This window comes from Ailuropoda melanoleuca, chromosome 1 (assembly GCF_002007445.2).
Source record: "Ailuropoda melanoleuca isolate Jingjing chromosome 1, ASM200744v2, whole genome shotgun sequence".
Taxonomy (NCBI): domain Eukaryota; kingdom Metazoa; phylum Chordata; class Mammalia; order Carnivora; family Ursidae; genus Ailuropoda; species Ailuropoda melanoleuca.
The window spans coordinates 68,890,796-68,905,742 of record NC_048218.1 but is presented as its reverse complement, the minus strand read 5'-3'; the positions used below and the strand labels follow the sequence as shown (position 1 = coordinate 68,905,742).

The following is a 14,947-nucleotide window of genomic DNA, read 5'->3' as shown; positions in this document are numbered from 1 at the left end:
AATGGCTGCTTGCAAGGTTGCATGAAGAGCACAGACTTTATAGTGAGGCCTGACTACCACTTCCCGGCCTCACCCCTTTCTGGCTGTGTAATAGTGGAGAAATGACTCAGCTTCTCATAGCCACAGTTCTCCACATAGATACTGACCTATTAAACGTCTTTTTTCCACCCCAGAGTAAATGATTTGCTTGAAACCAGATGCTTCAGACTCTATTTCTACCATTTGTGGGGGTCTGTCATGTAATTAAGATATTGTTAAAAATGCTTTAATAACAATTTGTGTGTGTAAAATTCTTTGTACATACTCGCTTATGTGCTTTTGGAGGGATTGGTGTTCATTCAATTTTTTGTTATTGTTCCAATCATGTCATTACTAAGATGAATATAACATTGTCCTTGTCCTCTAGGAGCCTATTGTCTGTGCAAGAGACAAGTTAACAATTCCCACATGACATGAGAGTAGTTACATAAGAGGTACAGCCAGTGCAGACCATTTTTTTATTGCTTTTGGACCATACAGGTTTCACAAAACATCTGAGCATTGAATCTCAAATCATTTAATCATTAGTATAATCTAAAGTATATTTTCATTTTACTGATAATCTTAAACAGAAGAGCATTCTTCGAGTTACCTTGATGACCCTTTTTAACCACATACTAATATCTGACTTCAGTGCCCTTATTCTGTTTGTATTTTGAGGGGTTTTTTGTTTTGTTTGTTTTACATTATTTTCAGATTTCAGACTTAAGAAAGTTTCAATAATAGTGCAGTGAATTCCCATATACCTTTACCCAGATCCCCCAGTTCTTAACCTTTTACCTACCATATTTGCTTTATCATTTCTCTTCCTATATAATTATATTACTTTTTTGAATCATTTCAAAAGAAGTTTCTCTCATGTCCCTTTTACCTCCAAATACAGATATTTTATAACACTATATATTTTTTTCCTAAGAACAAAAATACTACCACAGTATATGAGCTATATCAGAAAATGAACATTAGCATAAAACTAGTATCAGATTAATCTGCAGACATTAATTATATTTTGCCCATTGCCCCAATAATGTTTTTTATAGGAAAAACAAAAATAGGTCCAAGATTTTACACTGCCTTCATGACACTTTAGTCTCCTTTAATCTGGAGTAGCCCCACTCTCTGTCTTTCATGAATATGGCATTTTAGAAGAAAGCAAGGTAGTTATTTTGTAGAATATATTTCAATTTGTCTTCAATTGTCTTTAATATGTCTTTTGCATAGTTAGTTTGAGGTCATATATTTTTTCCAATTTTTTTTAGTTGTGGTAAAATACATAAAATGTAAAAATTTACCATTTTACAACCATCTTTAAGGTTACATATCTGTGGTATTTTTTGAAAGATTTAATTTATTTATTTATTTGAGAGAGAGAGAAGAAGGTGAAGCAGCAGAAGACAGAGGGGGAAGTAGGGAGCCCGATGCGCAGGTCTCCATCCTAGGACCGCAGGATCATGACCTGAGCTGAAGGCAGACACTTAACCAGCTGAGCCACCCAGATATCCCTACATATCAGTGATATTAAGTACATTCATATTGTTGTGCAACCATCACTGTCATCCATCTACAGAACTCTTTTCATCTTTCATATGTGAAAAACCCACTGCAAACATTGTACTCAGTGGTGAAAGACTGAAAGCATTTCCTCTAAGAATATATAGAAAATAAAAAGTAATGTTACAACTGCTGCAATAATATTAGCTTTTATAATTTCCCTTGTATTTATCTTTACCGAGATCTTTATTTCTTCAAACACCTTGTGTTACAGTCTGGTGTCTTTCATTTCAACCTGCAAAACTCTTTAGCAAAGAATTTTTTTTCAGGGCAGCTGTACTGGTAATGAACGTGCCCCCCACCAGCTTTTGTTTATCTGGGAATACCTTGATTCCTCCCTCACATTTGAGGAACAGTTTTGCCAGATACAGGGTTCTTGGTTAACAGAGGTTTTTCTTTTAGTGCTTTAAGTATATTGGCCCACTGCCTTATCACGTCAGAGTTCCTGATGAGAAACCTGTTGATAAACTTATTGAAGATCCCTTGTATGTAATGAGTCACTTTTTTCTTGCAGCTCTCAAAATTCTATGTCTTTGTCTTTCAACAGTGTGATTACAATGTGTCTCAGTGTGAATCTCTTTGAGTTCATCCTGTCATGAGTTTGTGGAGCTTCTTGAATGTTTGTATTTATGTGTTGTTGTTGTTTGTTGTTATCATCAAATTTGGGAATGTTTTGTTCATTATTTATTCAGATATTTTCTCTGTTCCTTGATCTCTCCTCTTCTGGGACTCGCATGATCTGCGTGTGGGTCTGTTTAATGGTGAACCAAGATCCCTTAGAATCTGGTCATTTTCTTTAGTTCTTTTTCTTTGTTTCTCAGACTTAATAATTTCATTGTCCTATCTTTAAGTTTGTTAATTCTTCTGCCTGCTCAAATCTGCCTTTGAATTGCTCTATTGAATTTTTAATTTCATTTATTGAACTTTTCTGCTCCAGAATTTCCTTCTGATTTTAGGTTTTCTGTCTTTTATAGATTGTTCTATTTTATCTTTTAAAAATTTTCCCATTTTTTTCATTTTCTTTGTCCATCTTCTTAGTTCCTTGAACATCTTTAATATGGTTGTTTCAGAGTCTTTGTGTAGTAGATCTGGCACCAGGTTTTTTTAAAGGCCTTTCCTCTTCCTTCCTTCCTTCCTTCCTTCCTTCCTTCCTTCCTTCCTTCCTTCCTTCCTCTTTATCTTTGAATGGACCACACTCTACTGTTTCTTTGCATGCCTTTTGATTTCTTAGCTGAAAACTGGATGTTTTACTCTTATGATGCTGTAATTCTGGAAATCAGATTTTCCTCCTTTCCTAAGATTTGCTGTTGTTTGTTTTTATTTTTGTTGCTGTTGTTTTGGGATTTTTTAAATTATTGTAGGCTATCTCTGTGCCAAGAATCAGTCAGCAGTATAAACTTAAGGTCTTCCTCAGGTCTTTTTTGGGCATGCACGGTAACATTTTAATTTCCCTTGTATATGTGACTGCTTTTGAATATCCTAGGTTTCAGTGTCTGGCTCTCAAAAGGGAAAAAGAGAAAAATGAAATGGTGGGAGGAAATGTTTGCCGTTTAAATCCTCTGGAGTCACTTCAGCCATAGGGGAAGAAATTTGTATCAATTACGGGCAGTTCAATAATGGCCACTGCCGCTTTGTCTGCACTCCTGTGATCAGAAGCACCAATTAGCGATCAGAGCACAGATCCCATATATTTGAAGGATAGTTTGTTTTGGTTTTTGCTTTTTTGCCCCTCCTGGCTTGTGCAATTTTTTTGCCAGCTGTTNCACTCCTGTGATCAGAAGCACCAATTAGCGATCAGAGCACAGATCCCATATATTTGAAGGATAGTTTGTTTTTGTTTTTGCTTTTTTGCCCCTCCTGGCTTGTGCAATTTTTTTGCCAGCTGTTCAGGAACACTTGCCCAACTAGCTGTTACAGGGCAGAGGGATGGGAGTAGGATAGTTGCTACTGTGCTAAGAGTTGAAATTGACTGAATTAACCACAGTTTACCATCCAGTACTTCCCCTGGAAGTTGCAAGCCTTCAATAGACTGCTCTGGAATTCAATAGAATTCCAGAATAGTTACGTCACATAGATTCTGCTAGGGCGATTATTGTCTGGGTGACAAATTTGTGTTGCTTCCTATTCTCCCCTCTTCCCAGAATCCATCCTATTTGTTTTTACATTCACTCTTACTTACATTGATCCCCTAAGTGATAGCATTTAACTTTCAATGCAGTGTGTCTCAAATTAGAATCCAAGATGTGTTCTCTGGGGTTTGTGAGTTCTTCATATGAAAAACACTTGTTTATAATTTAGTAGGGGAGAAGGAGACAGACACTAAAATAGCATAATGAAACTTTGATAAATGGTAAGAAGGAGAAATACAATGCACAGCATAAAAGTATTTTCTTAACTCCTAATTTTGACCTGTTTTTAAATAGCTAGATTTTAGAATTATTTTAAGGTTTTTTTTTTAATGTAATATTGCTTTCTGAAATAGTGTAAGGATGCTGCAGTGTGTTACAGCAGCAATCCCTGTGAGACCCATTATTAATGAAGTGGAATACTAAAAGTTGCATGGGCAAAATTATGTTTCTTAAGTCTTGTTATTGATACTTGGTCAAATTCTTTAGGGGTTTGTTAGTTCCTCTTTTTTAGAATATCCCTGTCGCTTTACTAACCCCTACCCCCATCTCTAATCGTATTGTAGGACTTCATCATTGTTCTAGTTGAAACATACACAATGGTATATGTTGTTAATAAATAATAATAGATTAACCATAGGTTTCTATGGTTTATAATAAATTTTCCTTTGTATTTGCTGTATCCTCACATAGTCCTCTTGGGTAAAGGCATGTGTTGCTATCTCTGTATAGATGGAGTACATGAGTTTAAATAACACTTGTGACTTACCTATATAGTCAAGAGTTACTGAATGGTAGAGTGAGATAGAGACAGCACTAGAACCAAGTCTTTTGATGAGTGTCACTTGAAGCAAGGTGCGGGGGACGGGTTTCTTCATTTGAAATAACTTTCAAGTAGATTCTTCTCAAGTCTTGTTGTTGTTTGATTGACTCCTAAGTAAAGCTGATAATTTAATGTCACCTGTTCTGCTACCCACTGTCCTGGTTACAGATCCCAAGGTCTTAAACTAGTCAGATTTGCTACCATTTCTGATTTTAGCACTCCTTACCTCAGCTGTTTTAAAGTATGTGTTTTCTGTGGCCAAATTTTTCTGCATCTCTTCTTTTAGAAGTACCCTGTTCTTTAGCTTTGTTGCTAGGGTATTGTGTCTTTCTGAATTGTGTGTCATACCCTCCAAACCCATTCAAATTGTCCTACCCATTTATTTGCATTCCTACCTCCTCCAAATTGGAGAGCTAGGGAGTATTTGTCAGATACCATTTCTGTATTTCGTAATAGAAGAATTTAGAAAATCTCAAGTTTATTAAGTAAAAGTGTAGTTTATTCCAAGTTAAATGTTTTTATGCTATTACTCCTAATGCAGTCTTACATATTTTTTATCTTTATTTTAGGCAGCTAAACTTGAGGCAGTCAGATCATGCCTCTTTGAGCTTCCTTTATATAGGCTCTTATTTGAGTCCATCTTTTATGATCTGTCTTTTTAAAATAGCTAGGTTTTCTGAAATTCTTGCTTAATCCTCAATGTGAACACTCTTTTTTGTCCAATTTCATGTTCTTTGTTACCATTATTTCCCTTCAAGTACGATCATTCACTGTTAATTCTAAAGATACATCTAAAAATAACTTATTGTACATACATTACTTATCTGTTCTTTAAGTCAGAATTACAAATTATTTCACTAGTCAGTATTTTTTATTTTGAACTGAACTTCAAAATTGAAATCAACTTTATGGTGTGAATGCTAACATCTTAATAGCAACTCTAACCTATAGTATTTTACAACTGCCTTAGTTATTAACCTCCTACAAACTGAGCAGTTGACTCAATATAATTTTTTTGCTTTACTTTTGTTAAAAATTTCAAAAATACTTATATGTAGAGGGAATAGTACAGTAAACTCTCACATATACTCATCACCGGACTACAACAATTATTAACTCATATGCACTCATATGATCCATAATCCCTCCCATTCCTGACTTCTCATTGTCATTATTTTATTTTGAAGTAAGTTTAATACTTTGTGTCATTTTGTTTGTATATATTTCAATATCAAATAGACTTTTTATATGACTAGAATCAAAAGATAACTTCTATACAACGATGATGATAAACAACTTTTTTCACTATATGTTTGGTAATAAATGGGCAGAGGGAACCAAAAGGGTTTGTTGCTGTAATTTTTGAAGAAGGCAACTTCTTTTGTAACTTTAAATACCCTTTTCTTTCTTACCATCCTCTGTAATTGCTTAAACAAAATACAGTGAAGTTGTGCCATTAATTTTTTTAATGAAATGAAATATTGTCAATTTGAGGAATCTGTATATGTCATTGGATAATTTCAGATAGTCATAAAATCTCAAATGTCTGTAAGTTGACTAGTTTTATTTAAATAGTAATCGTACAAATAGTATTTGTATCATGTTGATTAATTGAATTTAAATAAAAAATTTTAAAAAATAGTATTTGTATTTATTAGGTTTGCTTTTCACTAAATCATTTGAAGATAGATTATTACATTCAAAGGTAGGACCTGCATATAAAGTAGTTAATGTCATGTTTATATATAATAAAGTATTCTCATTTTTGACCAGCTGCCTCGTGTAGTCTAAATGCATATTATATAATTATTAAGCCATGCAACTGTGTTGTCGTTAAGCATTTTATCATATCATCCAGATCTAGTACTTTGCTAAAAATAGTGTAAAACATTTGAACCTTTTAGAAAAGCCCAGACACTTGGAAGAAAATGGTTATTTTGTGTATAATGTTTCTTTCATAGAGTTTTTATGTTTAATTCTTTAGTTAATTGGAATAGCAGAATTCTTAATGTTTATAAACATACCTCCTAAAATATGTTTAAAGGATAGTCATTTTTTTTATTCTAAGAAAATGTCATTTGAAATGGTACTTTTATATTCTTAAATATGCAGGAGAAAGATAATTTTGAGGGGGAGCGCGTCAGTTTTCTGGTATGTTTGTAATATGTTCTGATATGTTTTTCATTTGGTGTTTATTGCATTTTATTCTTTAAATTTTATTTCATCTACATAATAATTACTTTCCAGCTTAAGAGAAAACCAAGCTTGTTTCAATCCATACTTAATCAGACATGTCTGTTTTTTTGTTTTTGTTTTGCTTTTGGTTTTTTGACTATTGTTATTCTATGAGTTGTCTAGAATAACAGGTGGAAAGCAATAATTGCAGCTGAAAATAGAATTTTTTTCTGGGTGATAAAAGATTGGACTCTTCATGGTATCCTTGGGAATAGAAAAGCTAATGATTTCTGAGCAACTTGGGAAGAGCTCTTATGCAAAGCATATTTGTGGATTTTTTAAGAAGGCTGGTGAATTTCTTTATAAATCTTAAGAAAATTATGTCTGTTTTAGCAGAAATAATTTAACTGTTATACTTAATTCATTTCATCTGCTGCTGGAAACTGGATTCGTTGGTTAACATATGGAAAACTCATATAAAATTATAATTTAAGAAATAGGAAATCTTTCATTTGCTTCTGACATTTGTGAACATTGATATGGAATGTGTCAATTTTTCCTGTTAAGCTAACAAATTTACAATTCTTTTCTTTAAGGCAAATCCTCCTCCAGTACTGGTCAACACAGATAGCTTGGAAACGTCAACTTATGTAAGTTCAATTTCCTTCACACATTTAAATAATTCTGCTTTTCCTCTTCAGTTTTTGATACATATACAAAGATCACAGCTTCATTTTTTTAATACATTGTACTTGTGATGTTCTTTCACTGATCTGTAATTGTTAAAGTATGTGAAGCAATACTGTCCCTTTTTGGTTGTGTTTTTTCCATACTTATGTAAAGCAGAAATGTTAAAATAGAAATTGATGGTTTATTTTTAAGTTAAAATGATTAATGTTCACTAAAGTCTTTCTCTGACCAGTGGTCACTTCACACAGTGTCATATATTCAGTCATTTTAGAAATCTAGTTGAATGACTAGATTTTTAGTACCCAGTTTTATATGTATATTCAAATATTAAAATAGTTATAACTTCATACTAAATGAGTAGTGCTTCTCTGTAAACTTACTGTGTTAAAAAGCCCTTAAAGATAAGCAGACAGAACAGCATAATCTAATCCAACATTTTTTACTCCAAAGAAAAATGTCTTTGGAAATGTTTAAGTAGAAATAGTTTGCATGCTTTTTTTCCAATCAAATGGTGCGTAGTTTTATAGACTGTAAAAGTCCTTTTTTCCCATTTTTTGAAATGTAGTTGATTTCAGTGTGTACTTTAAAACATTGCCTAATTCAAGGTCATGAGGACCCTTAGGTTTTCTTCCAAGAGTTTTATTGTTTTAGCTCTTAGACTTGGATCTTTGATCTATTTTGAATTAATTTTGTATGTTGTGGGAGGTAAGGGTCCCAACTTCATTCTTTTGTACGTGGGTACCAGTTATCCTGTCCCATCACCATTTTTCAAAAAGACTATTCTTTGTACATTGAATGGTCTTGACATCCTTGTAGGAAATCAGTTAATTATAAATATATGGATTGGAGCACCTGGGTGCTCAGTCAGTTAAGCCTCCGACTCTTGATTTTGGCTCAGGTGATGATCTCAGGGTTGTTAAGATCAAGCCCTACATCTGCCCCGGTGCTGGGTGTGGAGCATACTTAAGATTCTCTCTCTGTACCTTCCCCCCACCCCCCAACCCCGCTTGTGTGCATTCTCGCTCGCTCTCTCTAAAAAAATAAAAAATAAAAATACGGATTTATTCTGGATTCTTAATTCTCTACTAGTGAGTGATCTATATGTGTATCCTAATGCCAGTACCACGTAGTATTGATTACTGTAACTTTGTAATATATGAAATCAGAAAGTATAAGTCCTGCAACTTTTTAAGTTTGTTTTGACTACTCTGGGTTCTTTGTGTTTCTATATGAGTTTTAGGATTAGCTTGTCAATTTCTGCACGCAATAAAAGGGCAGCTAGGATTTTGCTAGGAATTGATTTGAGTCTGTAGGTAAATGGGAGCGGTATTGCCATCTTATCAATATTATGTCTTCTAATCCATGAACACAGGATGATGTTCCATTTGTTTACATCTTTAAATGTTTTAATTTTCAGGGTACAAGTCTTAGACTTCTTTCGTTTAACATTTATTCCTGAGTATTTTACTCTTTTAATGCTGTTGTAAATGGAATTGTTTTCTTAATTTATGGATTTTTTCATTGCTAGTGTATTAGAATATATTGGATTTTTAGGAATTCATTTAGAAATATAATAGATTTTGATCTTCTGTCCTGCAACCTTACTGAACTTACTTACTAATGTTTTTGTGTAGATTCCTTTAAATTTTCTGTATAAGATCATGCCCTCTGCAAATTGAGATAGTTTTACTTCTTTTTATAATCAGATCAATTGATTGATTGGTTGATTGATTGCCTAATTGCCCTGGCTAGAACCTCCATTACAATGTTTAATAGAAGTGGCAAGAACAAATATCCTTGTCTTGTTCAGTCTTTTACCATTAAGTATTATACTCAGTTTTTAGTATTAATTGATATAATTTCATTGGCATTGGGGTTGATTCTGTCTCTGTGCATTCCTGCTCTTTTTTTAAATAGTAAAAAATATTAAGGGAAGGCAGAGTTAAAAACAAAAATTCTGAGTTCTTACTGGTTTCAGTATTAAGTTGGAAATGAAGTAATTTGTTGAAATAATTCTCATTTGTCTTTTTTTTTTCCTTAAGACGTCCTACAAATAGTGAAGGTTAGGAGAATTCATTCAATTTGACTTTGGTACTTTTCTTACACACTAAAAGCTTCTTCACTTTTTCCATATATAATATAATTGATAACTTCCAGTATTTTTAAATCAACCTAAATGTTGCTATTCATTATTTAGTAAAATCTTATAAGTAAGTTCTTTAGAGGTTAATAGTTTTGTATTTAGTTATGTTAATTTTTCATTAGGAATAACATTTTCTTCTTCCCATTTTTATTTTTAGATTCTTACCTTGTGTTGGTATAGACTTTGAAGTTTTTAATTGCCTGAGATTATGCATTAATAGGAACTCTGAGTCACATGACTGTTGATAGATAAAATCCTGACTTTCAATATATTAATCTAGAGTTAGAAAGGAATTACTGAATTGAACCTAAACAACAAGGAATTAATAAATTGGGCTTCTTTTTAAATCTTCCTTTGGAGAAGTCTTATACTGATTATGTAATAGGATTTGTCTGTCCTGTTCAGATATATTGGTATAGGCTGATGAGAAAATGAAAATCTTTGGGCCTGTAAGGGACTGAGGACATCTGTGTTATAAATTTTCCTCTGCCTTTTTATGGCATGTATGTACCCATAATTAAAGCAAATTGTATTTAAAAGAAAAAATTTATACAACTTAAAAATTAATAAGGGGTATTCCAATATACTAGCAGCAACTAACTGTAAATAAATCCATTAACTCTATCAACAAAAATATGAAATACCTAGGGGCACCTGGGTGGCTCAGTCGTTAAGCGTCTGCCTTCAGCTCAGGGCGTGATCCCGGAGTCCTGGGATCCAGCCCCATCAGGCTCCTCCGCTGGGAGCCTGCTTCTTCCTCTCCTACTCCCCCTGCTTGTGTTACCTCTCTCTCTGGCTGTCTCTCTCTGTCAAATAAATAAAATCTTAAAAAAAAAAAAATGAAATACCTAGCAATCAGCTTAACAGAAAATTATAGAGTTTGTAGTAAGAAAACTATAAAACTTCGCTGATGGCATAAAAGAATACCTAAGTAAGCAGAGAACAGATTTTATTGCTGAATAGGAAGATAATGTAGAGATCGTCATTTTCCCCAGATGAATCTGTACATTTGGTATAGTACCAGTTATAGCCCCCAAAAAGAGTAAGTGTGTTTGGGGGATAGGGAAGGAGGTGGGGAAGAGAGGGAGAAGGGATGACATAAGAAGAAAAAGGAAGAATTTTAGAATTGAGTTTCTCCGTTGTACTAGCCACATTTCAAGTGCTGAGTAACCATATGTGGGTAGTAGCTCCTGTATTGGAAAAGGCAGATTATGGAACATTTTATCATCACAGAAACTTCTTTTGAACAGTACTGATGTATAGAAAAGTAAAAACTCAGGAATAGTCAAGTAAAATTTAAAGTAAAAGTAATTGTGAGAGATTTCCCTACCAAATAATAAAACATATTATAAAACATCATTAATTAAAGCAGCAGAGTTGTGGTCCCAAACTGGATGGATCAATGGAGTAAAACTTAGACATATGTTGTATAATCTGATTTTCTTTCCTGGTCAGCTTTCTTTTAGATTAGTTGCTCTTAGTTACAGCTTCGTAGGTTTTTTTCTCTGTGAATGTTAGGATTTTTTTTTTTTAATATTTAGAAATTTACCACCTATTCTTAAATGTCTTTGTAATTTGTGCCTTTTACCCAGACTACTGCCATAACTTCTTCACCAGTTTACTGTTCTGCATTTGCTCTCCATCTATTCCATACTTACCATAGCTCCTTTTCTGGAAAATCTATTAAACCTACTTGATGCTCAGAAACTTTCAAAGAATATTTCTCATTGCTTGGTACAGCATTCAAGACCTTTCGTAGGCCCCAGTCAACTTCTAGTTTCTGCTCCAGCTTTGATCCCCTACACAATCCCATTTTGTTGATAAGCTTAAATTCAACGCCTAGAAAATATTAGCAGTGACAGTTCTCAGGAAATATTCTAGATCTGTTCTCATATTTTTAAAAAAGAAAAAATTATTTTGTCAATATATTCGTTTTGCCTAAAGATCAGTCTCCTCTGGTTTTATTCCCATGTTACCTCTCACCCCATCCTGCTAGTTGAGAGTAATAAACCTTACATAATGATATAAATAATGTATTAGGCAAGAATTTCATTCCTATTGGAAGCCACATTTTATAAAGATATAAAAAGAAAACTAAGCAAACCAACCATTTTGTAGTTTTGCTGGAAAACATACTGCTGTTGAAAATATTACACCACCATTGGTTTTTTTTCACTTTTTTTTTTTTTTAAAGATTTTGTTTATTTATTCGACAGAGATAGAGACAGCCAGAGAGAGAGGGAACACAAGCAGGGGGAGTGGGAGAGGAAGAAGCAGGCTCATAGCAGAGGAGCCTGACGTGGGGCTCGATCCCATAACGCGGGGATCACGCCCTGAGCCGAAGGCAGACGCTTAACCGCTGTGCCACCCAGGCGCCCCGGTTTTTTTTCACTTTTAAAAGTGTTAATGAATTGATACCTACAGGGTAATTTGTAGTTTTGGTAATGTACTCTTGGCATTTTGAAGCCCAGTTTGACAGTGTTTAAAGTTGTTATCACATCGTCTCTGTATATGAAATTATCAGACAGTTTTATGTTATTGAAGGTTTAGGACTAAAGTCATTCAGAGTCCCTATGGTCTTCTCACTTTTCACCTTTTTACGATCACTCTATGCTACCTGGAATCCTCGCCAAATCTCAATGACTGAGCATTAAATTAAGCACCAAACACATGTACCATATATTTACCTTTTGAGAAAGATTAATGGTGAAAATCTCAAATTTCTTAGAAATCATAAGGTCACAGTACAGAAATTTTACTTAACACCGAAAGGGCCATATAAGCACACATGTTGAAATGTTTTCCAGAATAAAATTTCAGAGTATTTAGAAATAAACAAATGAACAAAAATAGAGCCCAGTGTAGCAGTTTTGAGATTTGGCCAAAGCCATGTGCCAAGGAAAATTTATTAACTTTAATGAATGTTTTTAAAAATAGAAGAATAATCAGCATAAATGAATTGGGCGTTCAGCTCAAGCAGCTTTAAAAAAAAGTCTAAAGAAAGAATAAAGAATTGATAAAAATAAAAGTGATAGCATAGAATAGAATAAGGAAAGTGTAGGGCGCCTAGGTGGCTCAGTCGTTAAGCATCTGCCTTCGGCTCAGGGCGTGATCCCGGCATTCTGGGATTGAGCCCCACATCAGGCTCTTCCGCTATGAGCCTGCTGCTTCCTCTCCCACTCCCCCTGACTGTGTTCCCTCTCTCGCTGGCTGTCTCTCTCTCTGTCAAATAAATAAATAAAATCTTTAAAAAAAAAAAAAAGAATAAGGAAAGTGGTATAGCTGCAGATAAGGGTTTTATTTTTACTCACAAAAAAAGGACTTCTAGTCAAGTTGGTAGGATATGTATATGGATAAACCTCCTGCATTCTAGACGCACAGAAATCTGTTAGAAGGTGGGGGAGGGACAATAAAATATCCCGTAAACTGAGCAGACACTTTGAGATGAGAAAATGAAGCAGACTGCTCCGTACAGTTTACACAGTTCTATGCAGGGTAACTTACTGACCGGCGGAAGAAGGGTGAGTTCGGGTGGTTGACAGTCCATGGCAGCTGCATGGCTATTCTCCATAAAGTCTGGACCTTAGTTCACAGATTTTATAGAGCGAGGGGACTTATAGAACGGCATTGTAGTGAGATCAAAGGGTTCACATGCACCTGATTGACTACTAATCTTTAACTGGATCTTATGGTGCCATTTGTACATCAGGGAGGGGAAAGACTATATTATCTCTTAATAGATTTGTGGGAGGCTAAAGGAAGCCTCTCCACACATCCAGGCCTTGGTGGGCATTTCTAAGGTATGTATGTTAATCTCCAAAGGGCGTGGAACTTGTGGTGCCCAGAAGTCATCAAGCAAACATATGAACAAGATGGAGGGCCAAAGATGGAGTCGGTATTGTCAGCACTCCCACAAAATGAAAGATTAAAAAGAAAAAAGTATATGTGTATATATAAGAAGAAAAGCTCTTTAGGTGAGAAAGAGTGTTAAGAAAGTAACAATTGGGTTTGAATCCATTAGAGCCATGAGAACCCAAAAAGGTAGAGGAGATGGGTTTCAGAAGCCCCCAAGGAAAAACTCCTAGGTCTTAAGCTGGACCTGAATTAGGGGTGCTTTCTTAGAGTGTGGTGAAGAAAGCAAAGTAGCTTACATAGATGTCATTATTCTGTTCTTTCATTATTCTATGGCTGTATAACAAACCACCCTGAAGCTTTAGTGGCTTAAAAAATAGTTCATTCTTTTCTTGCGATTTTTCGGCTTAACTGGAAGGTTCTTTTGCTTCATATTGGCTGGAGCATTGGAAGAGGCTGGAAGATCCAAAATAGTCTCATTCATGTGACTGGCAGTTGATTGTTGCTAGTTAGGAGTGCAGCTGGGGCTTTTGGCCAAGGACCTTAATTCTCCTTCATTTGAATCCTTCCCATGGGCTATTTGATCTTCCTCACATTATAGCTCCTAAATTCTTTTATTTTATTTTATTTATTTTATTTTATTTGTTTATTTGAGAGAGAGTGAGAGAGCACAATCAGGGGGAACTGCAGAGGGAGAGAGAGAAGCAGGCTCCCCGCTGTGCAGAGAGCTGGACGTGGGGCTCGATCCCAGGACCCTGGGATCATGATGGGATCATGACCTGAGCCAAAGGCAGACGCTTAACTGGCTGAACCATCCAGGTGCCCCTATACCTCCTGAGTTCTAAGAAAGTACCTTCTAAGACAAAGGCAAATATTACAAGGTATCACATGACCTTCAGAAACCACACAGCGTCATTTGTGCCACATTCTTTTTAACAAAGCTCATCTAGGACTTTCCTAGATCCAAGGGAAGGAGAAATAGATGACATCTCTTGATGGTAGAATGGTTTAATCATATTGTAAAAGAACATATAGGATGGGAGATGGAGGCATCTAGAGAAATGCAGTTTGTCACAATCCCTGTTTGACTTGCTCGAGTATTTTGCATGGCCTCAATTCATCAGAAATGTTAAAGCAATGGCATGAACCTGAATTAATCCGATCCCAAGGATTATTCACCTTTCACCAATGGCCCTCACTGTGGAAATTACTGCTTTCGGGAGGGAGTAGGGAATAAATTGGAAAGAATAAGATAAAGTGCTTGGTCTGTAAGATGTGAGCAAGAACTTGAATGGGGAATCAAATTTGGACATGACATAATATAAGTGAAATTTGTGACAGGAAGCATTAAAGTAACAGATGCAGAGGTGGGAACTTGCAAGATATGTAAAGGAAAAAGCAAGTCATTCAGATTTGATGGTATGTAACACTCATGAAGACGTGAGTTATGTATCTTAGGAATGAAGCTAAGTTATAGATTGGGGTCAGTTCATACAGAGCTTTTATGAGAGTTTCTGAAAGTTTTGAAGCAAGTACGTTATTAGATAT

General features: G+C 34.8%; 1 protein-coding gene across 10 annotated transcripts in view; it reads left to right on the top strand.

Moving 5' to 3' along the window:
- DLG1 (discs large MAGUK scaffold protein 1) overlaps positions 1-14,947 on the top strand; it is a 1,062,265-nt gene that overhangs the window by 948,706 nt on the left and 98,612 nt on the right. For all 10 annotated transcript variants that reach the window (XM_034660398.1, XM_034660430.1, XM_034660424.1 and 7 more), the window contains one exon: positions 7,311-7,364. In XM_034660398.1, the coding sequence (XP_034516289.1) occupies positions 7,311-7,364 (54 nt within the window). The remainder of the gene's footprint in view (positions 1-7,310; positions 7,365-14,947) is intronic.